The following is a 14,905-nucleotide window of genomic DNA, read 5'->3' on the forward strand; positions in this document are numbered from 1 at the left end:
GTAGTGGCCTCAACAATCAAGTATCTGCAAAGTGGTGAATTACATAAACCTGACACTCTGCTAGTTATCAAAAATATATATCTGGTCAATCACATGCTACCTCAGGGTATTCTAAACATGGTCAAGATGAACTGCTGAAGTTCAAAATGAGCATCTTAATATGAAAGAAAAAATATGAATTAAGCTTTACAATAATATGATCGGGTCTCTCCCCAACTAGCTATAGGATCAAGGAAAGACAGTGACAATGATTTAGTTACACACTCAGAAATAGAGGTACAAAATCTGTTACTGGGGCAGTACCTTTTCGAAAAGTACACTTCTGTACCATACAGGTGAACATTAGTACATTTAGGGTACACTTTGTACCCTTCAAGGTGCTATGAGGTACAAGTTTGTACTTTTTAGGTATTAATATGTATTAATAAGTATTATAAATAGGTATTTATATGTACTTTTTAGGTATTAATATGTATTAATAGGTACAGTGCTCAGCACAGAGTACAACCCTTTTTGAAAATGAATATTTGTATCCATTTCTCAGTGAATAGGCAATGTATTTTAGTGCATTTAAACAAAACAGATTTATTAAACAGATATTTTTATTCAAATAACATTTTAGTCACCAAACCTATTTAGAAATTGAAATATAATACAAATTAAAAAATCAAGCAAAATATTGAAAAAGAAAATTACAACCTACAAAATTTCAACTACATTTTTCTATTTTTTTTTTTCTCTTGATTTTTCGTCGTGTTTAAATTTTTATTTAATATTTTTTTATAATATATACATTTGGGTGTATTAGTTTTTGGATCGTTATCGTAAGTTATTTTGCTAGATAAGCTCCAGATTTGGATTCAGTACGGACTAATCTTATGTATATGCACAAATATAATATTGTATAGCTTCTTATTAAAAATATGAAATTCAAAGATAGATTTGTGAGGGGTGTACTTATATATGCTGAGCACTGTATTATAAATAGATATTATAATACCTATAAGGACCTGTTAGGAACAAAAATGTACCTTTTACTTACTCCTAATATTTATATTAAAATGATTGAGTAATGATGATGTTGCAAATGTGTCATTTTTAATTTTTACTGATTACATCAATGCAATACTGGTAATATTACAAGTAAAAATGGTAATATTCAAATGTGGTTTCTGAAATATTGATCAAATGTGCAGTATTTGTCATAGTTCCTGTACAAGATTTAAATTGAACATTTTTAAAATAAGGATTTTTTTTTCTTCTGTTTTTTGACAAATTGCAGGAATAAAATAAATAATCATTTAATTCAGGCACTTTTAAAAACCTATGCAAAGTTCTGCTCCTGTGACAAATTTTGTACCTTTATTTCTAAGAGTGTAGGACAGCCATGGAATGTTTTAAGACCATAGATTTAACAACCTATCCGAAAGACGTCTTGTCCAAAGGACATTCAAATGGTTCAGGTTGATGATGTGGGGGATATTTTTTGACATATTTGTGCCCCAGTTATGTATCATTTAAACCAGAGGTGTCAAACTCAGTTCCCTGAGGGCCACAGCTCTGCAAAGATTATCTTTAACCCTAAGGTAAACACACCTGATCAAACAAAGTAAGTGTGTTGAAGCAGGGTTGGAACTAAATTGTGCAGGGCTGTGGCCCTCCAAGAAGAGTTTGACACTCCTGATTTAAACCTTTCCACATTCTGCAAGGATATAGTTGCAATCCGTGTCCATCCAATGTTTCCCATGTTGTCCAATTGTATTCATATACTGTAATTGTAGACATATGGAGTAATACATTACTTTCTTTATACACCATAAAATGCAGACATTTTAAGACAGAGTGCTTTAATACTATTCTCAGGTGAAAGTGAGGTAAAAAAAAAAAAAAAACTTGATAACACAAAACCCTTTTGAATGGTTAGCTTTCACTGATGTGAAAAGTGACATTCCACGAAATCTTACATCCAGTAAATCCTACATATCAAATAAAGAAAGCATACGAGCTCCACTTTATGCAGTCATATTGAACATGTTGAGCGCATCGCAAAAATTATTTTAATGATATAAAAACTTAAGTAAGAGTTTTAATTATGCTCAATTTATAAAAATAATTTTAGCAATTGTTACTCTCACTGAAGCTCTGTTTCTATTTACATTTGTAAAAAATAAACCCCTCAAAAAAGATATGGTATTTTTAACTAGTCAAAGACATGTTCATTTTTAACAAGTCAAAGACATAAAAAAATGGGCAGACAAGCACTGTTTATCCATCAAGAAAGACACTAACATCTCTGGGGTGTTTTGTTCATAGTTTATTCATAGTCTATTTGCTATATTATTTTGTTCATATTTGGCTTTTGAAGTACAGAGGTCCTGTTTTAGTGTTTCCACCTTTCAAAAACAGATAAAAGATTCTGCTTTGTGTGGAGAAGGAAAAAGTCACACATACTATCTTCATCTGTTCTATTCATGAACAAATAAATATGTCTACTCATATTGTAAATTTGTAATTAATATGAAAACATGAACAAAACTAAATGTTATTAAATTACTTATGTCTTAAAAAAATAATTAATGCATTAAATGATGGCTAATAATAAATTATAGCATAATTTTTACAACCCCATCAGTCAAAATGACAGACTATGAGACAAAGCATTATTTAGTATCATTTTCACAGCACTTGTCACTCACCATGGAGGGACTTCCTCATGCAAAAATGTCTGATGATCTAATAATCCATTTTGTTAGCAAATATTTGAGAAATGTAGCAAAATTATAGCCAGCTTTTTGTGTTCTCTCTTGACTTGAATCAATGCTTGGTTTTGTCACTTCATTTTTTGTTGTGGCACTCAGATTCGTAGCTAAACAGCCAATCAGAGCGCTCTCTTTCGCCAATGCCGATTGTACATTCTGAATCGGGCCAACTCACTCCTGTTAACCCAATGAGAGACGATGTGTGAAACACAGGCGCTCACATCAATGGCTTTGTGTGTCCTGGCCTAATTGACTTCCATAGTAAAAAACACATATGCTTTGAAAGTTACGGGTTACAGGTTTCTAGCTTTCTTCAAAATAGCTTCTTTTTGTGTAAATAACGACTATTTAGATTTTTGGGTGAACTTTATACCAGGGTTTCCACACTTTCATAAACAGCAGATTCAATGACTTTCAAGGCCTTTTTAAAGCACTATTAATTTCAAATCAAGCATTTTTTAATTCCCCCAGCACATGAAAGTCCTTACTGGACTTAACATTTCACTTACTCTTAATATTTATATTAAAATGAATGAGTAATGATGATGTTACAAATGTGTGATTTTAAATTTTTACTGATTACATCAATGCAATACTGGTAATATTACAGGTAAAATGGTAATATTCAAATGTGGTTTCTGAAATATTGATCAAATGTGCAGTATTTGTCATAGTTCTTGTACAAGATTTAAATTGAACATTTTTAAAATAAGGATATTTTTTTTTCTCGTTTTTTTGACAAATTGCAGAAATAAAATAAATAATCTTTTAATTAAGCACTTTTAAAAACCTATGTTTACTTTCCAGGCCTTAAAACTCATATGTCTGAAATTTAAGTGCTTTCAAGTACATTCAAGAAGTGTGGGAACCCTGATATCCTGTTTAATTTGGTGCCTTTTTTATTTATTTATTTATTTTTTTTGGTTTAATCAATGATTGATGAATCAAAGGTTGTTGTTTTTTAATGGATTTTTGTTAAATTGGTTCCTTCCCTCGCTCAAATGCCAAGTTGCGCCTATGGCTGTGATGGCTACAGGTATAAGCAGCAGGATAATGTGCGATGTCACGAAGCTCAAATCATCTAGTTTCTCCAAAAGCTCACTGTCCTTAAACGTCCTCCATAATCACCAGATCTCAATCTTTAGCTTGTGGTGAAACGGGAGATATGCATCACTGACGTGCAGTCATCAAATCCCACGTACATCTGCGTAATGCTGTTATGTCAGTATGTGCCATATCACTGAGGACATTGTTGAATCTTGTAACAAAGGAATAGGGTGGTTCTGAAAACAAAATAGGCTCCAACCCATTACTAACAAGGTGTACCCAATGAATTGTCAGAAAAGTGTGTAGGCCTTAACCTGTAATGCTGAATAAAGGTTAAAGAAACAGAGCAGTTATAATGTTCATATTTTTAAAGGTTAACTTTAGGTGAGGCAAAAGTAACCTACAAAGTAAATCAATACCAATAACTTCATCTAATACTTTCGCTTAAACTGTCTACTATGAAATAAACGTTAATTGGTAAATATATACAGTTAGGTCCATAAATATTTGGACATTGACACAATTCTAACATTTTTGGCTTTATACACCAACACAATGGATTTGAAATGAACCTAATAAGATGTGCTTTAACTGCAGACTGTCAGCTTTAATTTGAGAGTATTTACATCCAAATCAGGTTAACGCTGCAGGAATTACCACAGTTTGCATATGTGCCTCCCACTTGTTAAGGGTCCAAAAGTAATTGGACAGAATAATAATCGTAAATCAAACCTTCACTTTTTAATATTTGGTTGCAAATCCTTTGCAGTCAATTACAGCCTGAAGTCTGGAACACATAAACATCACAAGATGCTGGGTTTCATTCCTGGTGGTGCTCTGCCAGGCCTCTACAGCAACTGTCTTCAGTTCCTGCTTGTTCTTGGACATTTTCCCTTCAGTTTCAAGTTTATTTTTCCTTCAAACTCAATAAGATTTGGTTCAGGTGATTGACTTGGCCATTGCATAACATTTCACTTCTTTCCCTTCAAAAACTCTTTGGTTGCTTTTGCAGTAGGCTTTTGGTTATTTCTTCATCTGCATTGTGAAGAACCGTCCAGAGAGTTCTGAAGCATTTGGCTTAAAATAAGCAGAAAATATTGCCTGAAACACTTTAGAACTCATCCACCTGCTTTTTTCAGCAGTCACATAATCAATAAATACAACAGAACCAGTTCCATCGACAGCCTTACATGCCCACACCATGACATTACTACCACCATGCTTCACTGCTTATGATCATGAGCAGCTCCTTTCCTATTCCATACTCTTCTCCTCTCATCACTCTGATACAAGTTGATCTTGATCTCATCTGTCCACAGAATGTCGTTCCAGCACCGTGAAGGCTTTTTTAGAACTCTAATCTGGCTTTCCTGTTTTTGAGGCTCACCAATGGTTTACATCTTGTGGTGAACACTCTGTATTCATTCTGGTGTAGTCTTCTCTTGATTATTGATTCTGACAGACACACACACACACATCTCCCTACTGGAGGGTGTTCTTGATCTGGCTAACTGGTGTGAAGGGTGTTCTTTTCCAGGGAAAGAATTCTTTGGTCATCCACCACAGTTGTTTTCCGTTGTCTTTTGGTGTTGCTGAGCTCACTTGTGCGTTCTTACTTTTTAGGAATTCTCAAAAAAAGTTTTTTTGGCCACTCCTAATGTTTTTGCTATCTCTCTGATGGGTTTGTTTTGCTTTTTCAGCCTAATGATGGCTTGCTTGACTGATAGTGACAGCTCTTTGGATCTCATCTTGAGAGTTGACAGTAACAGATTCCATATGAAAATAGGTGAACTTGAAATGAACTCTGGACCTTTTATCTGCTTATTGTAATTGGGGAAATGAGACACACCTGGCCATGGAACCGCTTAGAAGCCAACTGTCCAATTACTTTTGGACCCTTAACAACTGGGAGGCACATATGTAAACTGTTGTAATTCCTACACCGTTCACCTGATTTGGATACCCTCAAATTAAAGCTGACAGTCTGCAGTAAAAGCACATATTGTTTGTTTTATTTCAAATCCATTGTGTTGGTGTATAGAGCCAAAAATGTTGCAATTGTGTCGATGTCCAAATATTTATGGACCTAACTGTATATATATTGTGTTTTTATTATGACGTTATTACTATTGTATCTGGCACAACAAAACATCAAGCTAATCTTAAAGCAGCAGGGCAAAGTATCAGCAACTATGACTCAATTAATAAATTAACACATGACAGGTGAACCACAGTATTAAAAAAATACACTGTGAGGGGGTAAAAGACTAAAGATGTCAATATAACAGCATTTCCAGGGAAAAGCATGCAACAGTGAGTCAGTACTTGTAAGAAAGATGATCTGTGGTTAGTATTTCTAATGCTGAAAGCACACCTTTGTTTGAGTCCAGCTTTGTGAGCAGTATGTGTGCGTCAGCTCGCGCCGTTTCTGACACTTGAGAGTGGAGACTCATGGTGTCATCGTCAGATGGCTGCAGAACAGGAGAAAGAGAAAACACAAGATTTTTTTGTCTGTTTTGTAAGACACCTGCTGGAAAACTCTTTACGTTATTGACAGTTCTTTTACTCCCACAACAAAATTCTTCGATCATCCAACTAGATCATCTTTCGTCATGCTCAACTGGTGTTTCCAGCTCAACTAATCAAGAGCTATTGTGCTAATGTGTGATATCTTTTCCCATCAAGTGAAAAACTGTTTTCATTGTATTTACAGCTCTTCGTTGTACTATCCGCCTTATTTTGCAATGCGGAAATTAGATCTTTCTGCAAAAGTGCAAGGCTTTCATTTCATTAGTCACACTAGGTTTTAGTTTGATGAATGCCTGTTTTGTTTTGTGAGCGGAGACTTCCTTGTGAAAAAAAGTGACAATTTGTATTGAGTTGCCAAAACTTAATGTCAAATATACAGGTTAGGGATCCCACTAAATGGCTAAAAAAAGCTCTCATATTATTTGTGCTTTGCAGTCCTGTTCATAATATGGCATGGCAGTTTTTGAATGACTTTTGTGTTACAGACTGATGTACTGCCGCAGTTTTTGCTATTTTTACTGCCGCAGCAGCAACTGCATGAACTGCTTTTCCAAAACAATCGAGCTACTGCTACTATCTAGTGTACTGTATGTAAAAAATATCTGCAGAATTGAATAATGTAAAAGCATAATAATAAAGTATGCTCTCTAAAAAAACCATGGAGTAATACTGTGAATTGTGTTTTATTTTTTACACTTAGATTCAAGCATAATAGTGGGCTAATCACAGATTGACCTTTACATACAATCCTTTAATGGTATGCAACCATATATGTATTGTAAGCAAATCTATACCTTTTTTGCATTTTATTTCTGACATCAAAAGGAATAAAACCTTTTTTTCTGTTTTACATGGGTAATGTCCGATTGTATGAAAATAACAGTGATGTCTGCTCCCAAATCATCTAATGTTCTGGGCTATATTTTACAGTAACATTGGATCTTAGTAGGCTACGAAGACTCTAAATATACATGTCACCTAAAGGTATACCATTTCTAGGTGTGCTCCCAAACTATACCCAACAAAGATGACTTAACCTACTGTATACATTCTTAAATGCAATGGTGCAATGTGCCGTACCTGGTGGTGGTGATAAATTGTTTGATTTGGAGAGAGTGGCAAGGAACTTTACTTAATTATTTTTTCTTTGTATATAATGTTTCAATCATCATAGAGATGCTAATAATATGCAGGTTATTGGTGGGTTGAGGGGGAAGAAAGAGGAGCCATAACACTGTGTCCTAACTACACACGTGTCACGATAAATGGTATCTTTTCATGTTAAACTAATTGCAACGCACAAAATTTCGATTTAAGAAACATTACTATTTCTGCAACGTCGCAGCAAAACAGCAAACTACAAAGACAATGATCACCTCAGGTACTGATTATGTGCTATAATCGGTGTTAACCTCATGCTACCCATGTGAGTTTGATCACAATTTTCCGTAACATTTATTGCTATATTATTGAAAGCAGCAGCAGATCTTGGCAAATGGTTTGAAAATCATCAACATCAGTACTATTAGTACATCAGCCTATGTATGTTTAATAAAGTTCAATTGTTTTAATATGTATTCATTAGATTATAACGCTCACCATTTTGTAGGGAGTGCAGTGACTGATATTTAAATGAATGACTGCCTGATATTTAAGTGTTTTGATGTGTAGACAGCCAAATTGCTTGCTGCATGGTGTCTAGTTAGTAAAAATTGAGTTCAATTACTTAAACTTGCAAAATAGACATAATTGAGGCAAATTCCAAGGATGTTACATGTTAAACCACTATATATTCCATAGGCTAACTGCACAATGCAAATTTTGTGCACTGATTTTTTTGCCAAAAAAAAAAAAAATATCCCTGATTTTAACAAATCTACAATGATTTCTAAAGCTAGATCCAATGTGTCAGACATGATGATCTTGCAAAACTGGAGGTTGCTTTGCCCATTCTGAGATAAAAAAAAAAAGCATTTACATGTGATTACCTCTGTAGTCGACAGTCTTTTGTCACCATTGTCACTGCCAATACCTGAGTCAGGGCCGTGGTTTTTACTGGGATAGAAATCTTCCATACTACACAAACAAAGACACATACACAGTTAAACAGGGAGACCAATAACTAGGCCCACACGGAATCTGCACGCGCAGAATTCTGCAGATTTTTAGCCCATCTTTAATTCTGTTTACTTACTTGAGTAAATGTGTGTAAATCTATATTTATTCAGTTTTTTAATTAATTACAGTAATATTATTGACTAATATGAAAATGTTCATCTGATTTATATACAATACAGTTTGTACAGTAATATTTTCTGTTTTTCAGCAGATATATTATATGAGAGACTCGCTTTATTTACCAAATAAAGTGAATCTAATTGTATTTGCATTTTAAACATTAAATAAAAGTTTAAAAAAGATATTTTTTTATTTCACATATTAAGGTTTTAGTTATGATACTGCCAAACTAATTCAGCAGAAATCTGCAGATTTTTACTAAAATTCTCCGCAAAAATAGCAAAAAACATCCGCAGATTCCATCTGGCCCTACCAATAGCACATAATCATAGTTTCCTTTCAATAAACTGATAGCTGGAATGAAATGAAGCAATTTTGAATATCTAAGTTCATAGATCATGTGATCTGGAAGTGTACAAAAAGGAGCACCTTACTGTGATGAACACTGTCTAATGAAGAGCCTTGTGCTTAAATTGTTACATGTTTTATGTCAGCCTTTTTTAATTAAAATTAGCAATCTTGGACCTTTGGTGTTGCCGCCTTTTTGAATATATATTGTTTTACAATTATAACTTGCCCAATTGTTTCTAACTGCAGTCCTGTCTGCTTTATGCTTGCCTTGTTTTCTGTTAGGTTACTAATACTACAGTCAGTTGCTCTAACATCTCGATGAGGAAAAAACATTCAAATTTGAGATTTTTTTCTTTTTTGGCGAACTTTAAAAAGATTTGCTTCAACTGAGGATGGTAACCTGGCTAGTGTCAGCAACTGCTATACATTGCTCCCAATCAAAAATATATGATAGAAAATATGATGTAGATATAAACAGAGACAAATATTTGTGGATACAAGTAGATGAGGTTTCAGTGACATTAAAAAAATGGAAGATTTAAAAAGTGTTTATGTGAATCACGGGTGCAGCATGAAATCCCTGAGCGAATACAGATACGTGTTTATGACATGATTCATTGGGGCTCTAAAATTGGTGTTGTTGGTAGATTGCAATAAATAGATGGCAAAAGGCTGTACGGACCTGTCAGTCAGCTGCTGAGGTAAACAGCGTTTTCCCAGAGAAGGCAGGTCAAGTGTGTCAGGCTTTTTATCCAGACGACATGCCTGCAGGTTCAGATACTTGAAGATGTGGATCTTTCCCTTCAGGCAGATCTAAAAGCACAGAAGATTAATTAACAAACAGAGAAAAGATGAGACATCACAAAACTGCTGTCTTTTGAAACATTCTATTCATCAAAGAGACACGATTTAAGAGACCACTTCGACATTTCAGTTTCTCTGGATTTGCAATTTATAGTTGTGTGTTTGAACCAAATGCAATTTTTGTTTCATTCTGTAAACTACTGATGTTTCTTACTAGGTCTACATGACTTTGGAAAAATCTGACATTGCGATATTTTGTTTTTGTGCAATATATATTGTGATATGAATACAATTTCACCAGATGGCTGGAATAGCTTTATTTGGAAAGAAATCATTAATTAGGATCGATTGGGGCTAATTTTATAAGGGTGTGAATCATGTACAGTTGAAGTCAGAATTATTAACCCCCCTGAATTATTAGCCCCTTTGTTTATTTTTTTTACCTAATTTCTGTTTAACGGAGAGCACAGCTTAAAGTGACATTTAAAGGCTTAACTAGGTCAATTAGGTTAACTAGGCAGGTTAGGATAATTAGGCAAGTTATTGTAAAATAATGGTTTGTTCTGTAGACTATCGAGAAAAAAAAATAGATTAAAGGGGCTAATAATTCTGACCTTAGAATGATTTTTTTAAATTAAAAACTGCTTTTATTCTAGCTGCAATAAAACAAATAAGACTTCCACATTTCCTTGCTCTGTTAAACATCATTTGGGAAATATTTAAAAAGAAAAAAAATTCAAAGGGGGGCAAATAATTCTGACTTAAACTGTATAAAAAATAATAAATAAATTGCGAGCAAAAATAATTACAATAGAGCAAAGAAAAAAGTAAAAAAAACAGTGCTTAATAGTTTTCAGAAGAGTCAAACCCTTTTCAGGTATGGAAATTTAATAACAAAATGTAAAATAAAATAATTCCTCATTAAAAGTTTCAAACGTATTTCTTTGTGCCTAAATGCTTTATACTCTCTTGAAATGCCTTTAAAACACATGCAAATGGAAAAGTTCCACTCTGTTATGGTTATATTTTGCAATGACTCCACAAATCTCATGTATTCTCAACTGTTGCTGATCAATTATAATTGCAACTCAACATTGCATATCCTGCGATGTGACTATTGTGGACACACACATTGAGATATCGATGCTGAAACAATATATTGTGCAGCCCTATTTCTTACCATGTGTACCATTAAACATGCTGTCATTTAAAGCAATTTATTTGCATAAAATAACTAAACAGATATCATGTTTTAAGACATATTTATATTCATATATAAACAACAAAATGACAGTGTCTGATAGGATAACCCTGATTTTTAATCACCAAAAAATGTAATATGTTATTCTGAACAAATGTCATTTTCAAAAAGTGAAAGTGCACCTACAATATGATGCTAAATTAACTTTTAGCTGCAAAATTAATTTCGAAAATAATTTTCGACACATAACATTTGAAAAAACTCTCTCAAACGGCAAACGTTTGAACCAGCATTCATTCTTACATCACTGTTCAGATTCAGTAAAATGCAACAATTGTAGTAAAAGTGGATTTATTGCTCATAAACCTGTTCAGCTTGTATTTTTAAAATATGTACAGTAATAAAACGACAAAATCAACAAAGTCACTTGACTTTCTCTTAGGGAAAATTGCCAAACTGCATTTCCAAGGAAAGACTAAACATAGACTGAGGGACATTCCAACCAAATCTGAAAAGAGGTTAATCTCAGTCAAGGGACTGGATGTTCTCCAAAACGTCTTGTTGCTGGAAGACAAACCTTTTGATTGATTTTCAGCTCAAAAAACCTTATTCACGCAATTGTTTACCTCAGAACATTTTTCTGAGAAACAAGGAAAAGGAAGAACATTTAGCAGCTAAGCTACTGTTTTCTCAAACGTGAAGGACAATAAGATTCAATCTGAACATTCAGAATATGATGGTTTGATAACTAGAACTACATCACTACACCAGCTGCCAACAAAAAAAAAATTCATTTGAGCCCACAGTCAGGTATAGTAACGTGACTGAGCCAAATAAAAATGCATTCTGGGTAAATCAAGGGCACAGTGTGACGCTCACAGGCTCCTTACAGGAATATCAAACTGGCAACTAAATATACTGTATTCCACCATGGCAATGTGGTCTGGTAACTGCTATTCTACAAAAAGACTTGAAGGGAAATAGACATGACTACATATTATACATGCCAAAGTACACAAGTAATATTGCCGAATAGATGCTAAACTGAAAATTGTTGTTTCAACTTAAAAAAGTAAGTATTCGTGCTGCCTTAAATTTTAAAGTTTAAAGTTATCACTTAAATACAAAGTTGTCTTAACTCAGGTTAAAGTTGATAGAAATTGACAATACAAGTATAATGGATGTAGTCATTCATTCATTCATTTTCTTTTCGGCTTCGTCCCTTTATTAATCCGGGGTCGCCACAGCGGAATGAACCGCCAACTTATCCAGCATATGTTTTACACAGCGGATGCCCTTCTAGTTGAAACCCAACACTGGGAAACACCCATTCACACTAATTCACACACATATACTAGAATATTTCATTTAATTATAGCCATTTTAACAATTTAATAATCAGAATGTGAAAACACATATCCTAAATAAATAACAATAACTGTTAACAAAAAAGTGCAATGTAAAAATTAACAGAGGCTACGAAATCTGCTACCAGATCTATTTTCACTTGACAGACACCCACATGAAAATATACTATAGTAATTTATAGTAAATACTTAAGTGTATCTCTACCGCCAACATAGATAGAGAGGTTGTGCAATCAGCTAAAATGTTGCTAGAATTGTTTTTATGTATGGGTGATATATATTGCATCCCTAAATGATTGAGCTCATGGCCATGTGTTGTGTGAGAAGTCGATATACTGATTATTGTGACAGGCCTACATGTGTGTTAATACAGTGGAACAAAATGTCCTGTCTCGCAAGACCACGGTGCTACATAAATAAACATAAATATGAACACAACACTGGAAACTCCGACGATGAATACAGTCGGTCCAGATATGCAAGTCACAGAATTTAGCCAAAAAAAGTCCACAGCAGTGCAACAATGTAGGAGCCATTCATACAGAAAGCATATTTGGGTCTTAAAACACACAAGATGCAGCACTCTGGAAAAAGCACCTAATCTAGATTGTCTATACTGTGTGTTACCACAAAAAAAACTGTTGTTATGAATACTTGCTACTATAAAGAGAAGCTCACAACCCTTGCCTTAAACTTAAACATACCAAACCGTGACTTCAGTGTACTGTTAGACCAACAATGAAGTACGCATTTGTGTCGTCTTATTGAATCTTTGTAAAACAGAGTTTATAAGAAAGTGTCTGGTGTGTAAATAGAGAGAAGAGTATTTCTACGGGTGGTTTGTCCAGCCCACTCACCTGTGTGAAGCACACTCATAATTGCACAATGTTTTCTTAAAGCTATGGAGTCTTCGTAAGGAAGTAAATATTGCTTATCTGTCACACCACTATTCTTACTGTTTGACACCATTTTGCAAGTGGATAATAATAAAGAGTAGGTTAGCATATAGTGCAAGCATTCAGGGGTGTGTTTCCGAAAACCATTGTTAGCCAACTAAGGTTTCAAGTTGCGTCTTTACAAACATAGTTTGTTGATTTGGCGTTTCCCAAATCCATCGTTCCAACAAGCATTCGCAAACTGCATTGCAACTACACCTACCTCTAGAGCTGTATTTAGAAGCATAGTTCCTGGTTGTGTTCTAATCCCAGTTATCTCTCCTATGCCCTATTCGTTTAGAACGTTCCAACAATTACACTTAGAATGATTAAAAAAAAAAAACATTAAGGTCATCTCTCTGACGTGTAATTTGCGTTCAAAGTATTTTTACAGTTCAGTTTTAGCGATCTTCATGTTTACAATTGTGCTCCCCTCACAGTGCACTTTGAAGACATTTATGCCTTTTTGAACGCAGCCGTGGCTCATAATAAAAGTTATAGGTAACCTATTATTTAAAAGCAGAATATCTGTTACGTCTCTCTTATTATGTCTCCATATTAACTATTAATATTATTATTAATATTGTTATTATGTAGGATTTTTTTTTCATTTCTTAATAAATAGCCTACTGTGAATTAGTCCTATAACCATTAACAATTTATATGATTTATATATGAGATTAGAGTACGCGTTAGCTTAGTGATTTTATATGGAATGTTCTCAATAATATTTGTAAAGGAAACATAAGCCCTGTATGTGCTGTTTTCATATATTTCAATTAATATGGAAAGCGAGTGCATGCGTTTACCAAAACTAACATTGGATTTTTTTAAATGCCAGTGCATGTTAAACAATATAATTTGTACAAAAATGATGAGGGTTTTCTCTAAAGAAGTTACTCCAACTCGTTTAGAGCATCATTATGGACGTTTTACGTTATAACTAACGTGGTTCAACAATGGATCTGCGACAGAGAAACTACGGTTTTGGGAAATACTCTATACTACATGTCTTTACCCAAATGATGCATCATACTATGATAGTTCAGCCACGAGTTATCTCTTTGTTGGGAAACGCACCCCAGTTAAGAAGCTTAACATTTAGTTAAAAAGCTACTAAAATGCTGTTACAGCTCAGATCAATGTTTTTTTTTCTAATAGTTTCGTTTTGTGGCAAGTAGCTGTGTAATAAGCAGGATAATGTACATCTAGATGGTTGTTTTTGCAAAATAAATCCATTCAGTCTTATGTAAGCCCTTTCTGATAAGCCTGTCGGGTTTATTCTGCAAGAATTACTGGCTGGATGTGCTGGCTGGATCTGCATTACCTATTACTTCTCAAGCATTTACTGTGCATGCAGAAAGTATAAATGCATCCAAGGGCATAAGGCCAAGGAACTGTTTGTAGTCCTCCAAGACAATATTGTATTTTTGAGGAAAATAATTAATTGCATCTATTTTGGAATAAGGCTGTACCATAGCAAAATGTAGAAGAGTGCATGCTGTGAATGCTTTCTGGATGCACAGCATTTGTTGAATTAAACTCAGCCTTTATGATTTTTGATCACCACAACAAACTGCTGAAGCGGCAAATTTAGATCAATATATCGTCCAGTCAAACTTAAACTATTTCTTTTTGAAAACACATTGAACACATTTGAAAACACATTAAACA

The 14,905-nt window shown here is 34.0% G+C and overlaps 1 protein-coding gene across 1 annotated transcript in view; it reads right to left on the reverse strand.

Moving 5' to 3' along the window:
- Positions 1-14,905, reverse strand: part of lrch2 (leucine-rich repeats and calponin homology (CH) domain containing 2) — a 138,104-nt gene that overhangs the window by 75,046 nt on the left and 48,153 nt on the right. Inside the window, exons 6-8 of the mRNA XM_056458145.1 lie at positions 9,607-9,737; positions 8,324-8,411; positions 6,181-6,277 (exon numbers count right to left, since the gene is read on the reverse strand). Of these exons, the coding sequence (XP_056314120.1) occupies positions 6,181-6,277; positions 8,324-8,411; positions 9,607-9,737 (316 nt within the window). The remainder of the gene's footprint in view (positions 1-6,180; positions 6,278-8,323; positions 8,412-9,606; positions 9,738-14,905) is intronic.

The sequence above is a fragment of the Danio aesculapii genome, chromosome 5 (assembly GCF_903798145.1).
Source record: "Danio aesculapii chromosome 5, fDanAes4.1, whole genome shotgun sequence".
Lineage (NCBI taxonomy): Eukaryota > Metazoa > Chordata > Actinopteri > Cypriniformes > Danionidae > Danio > Danio aesculapii.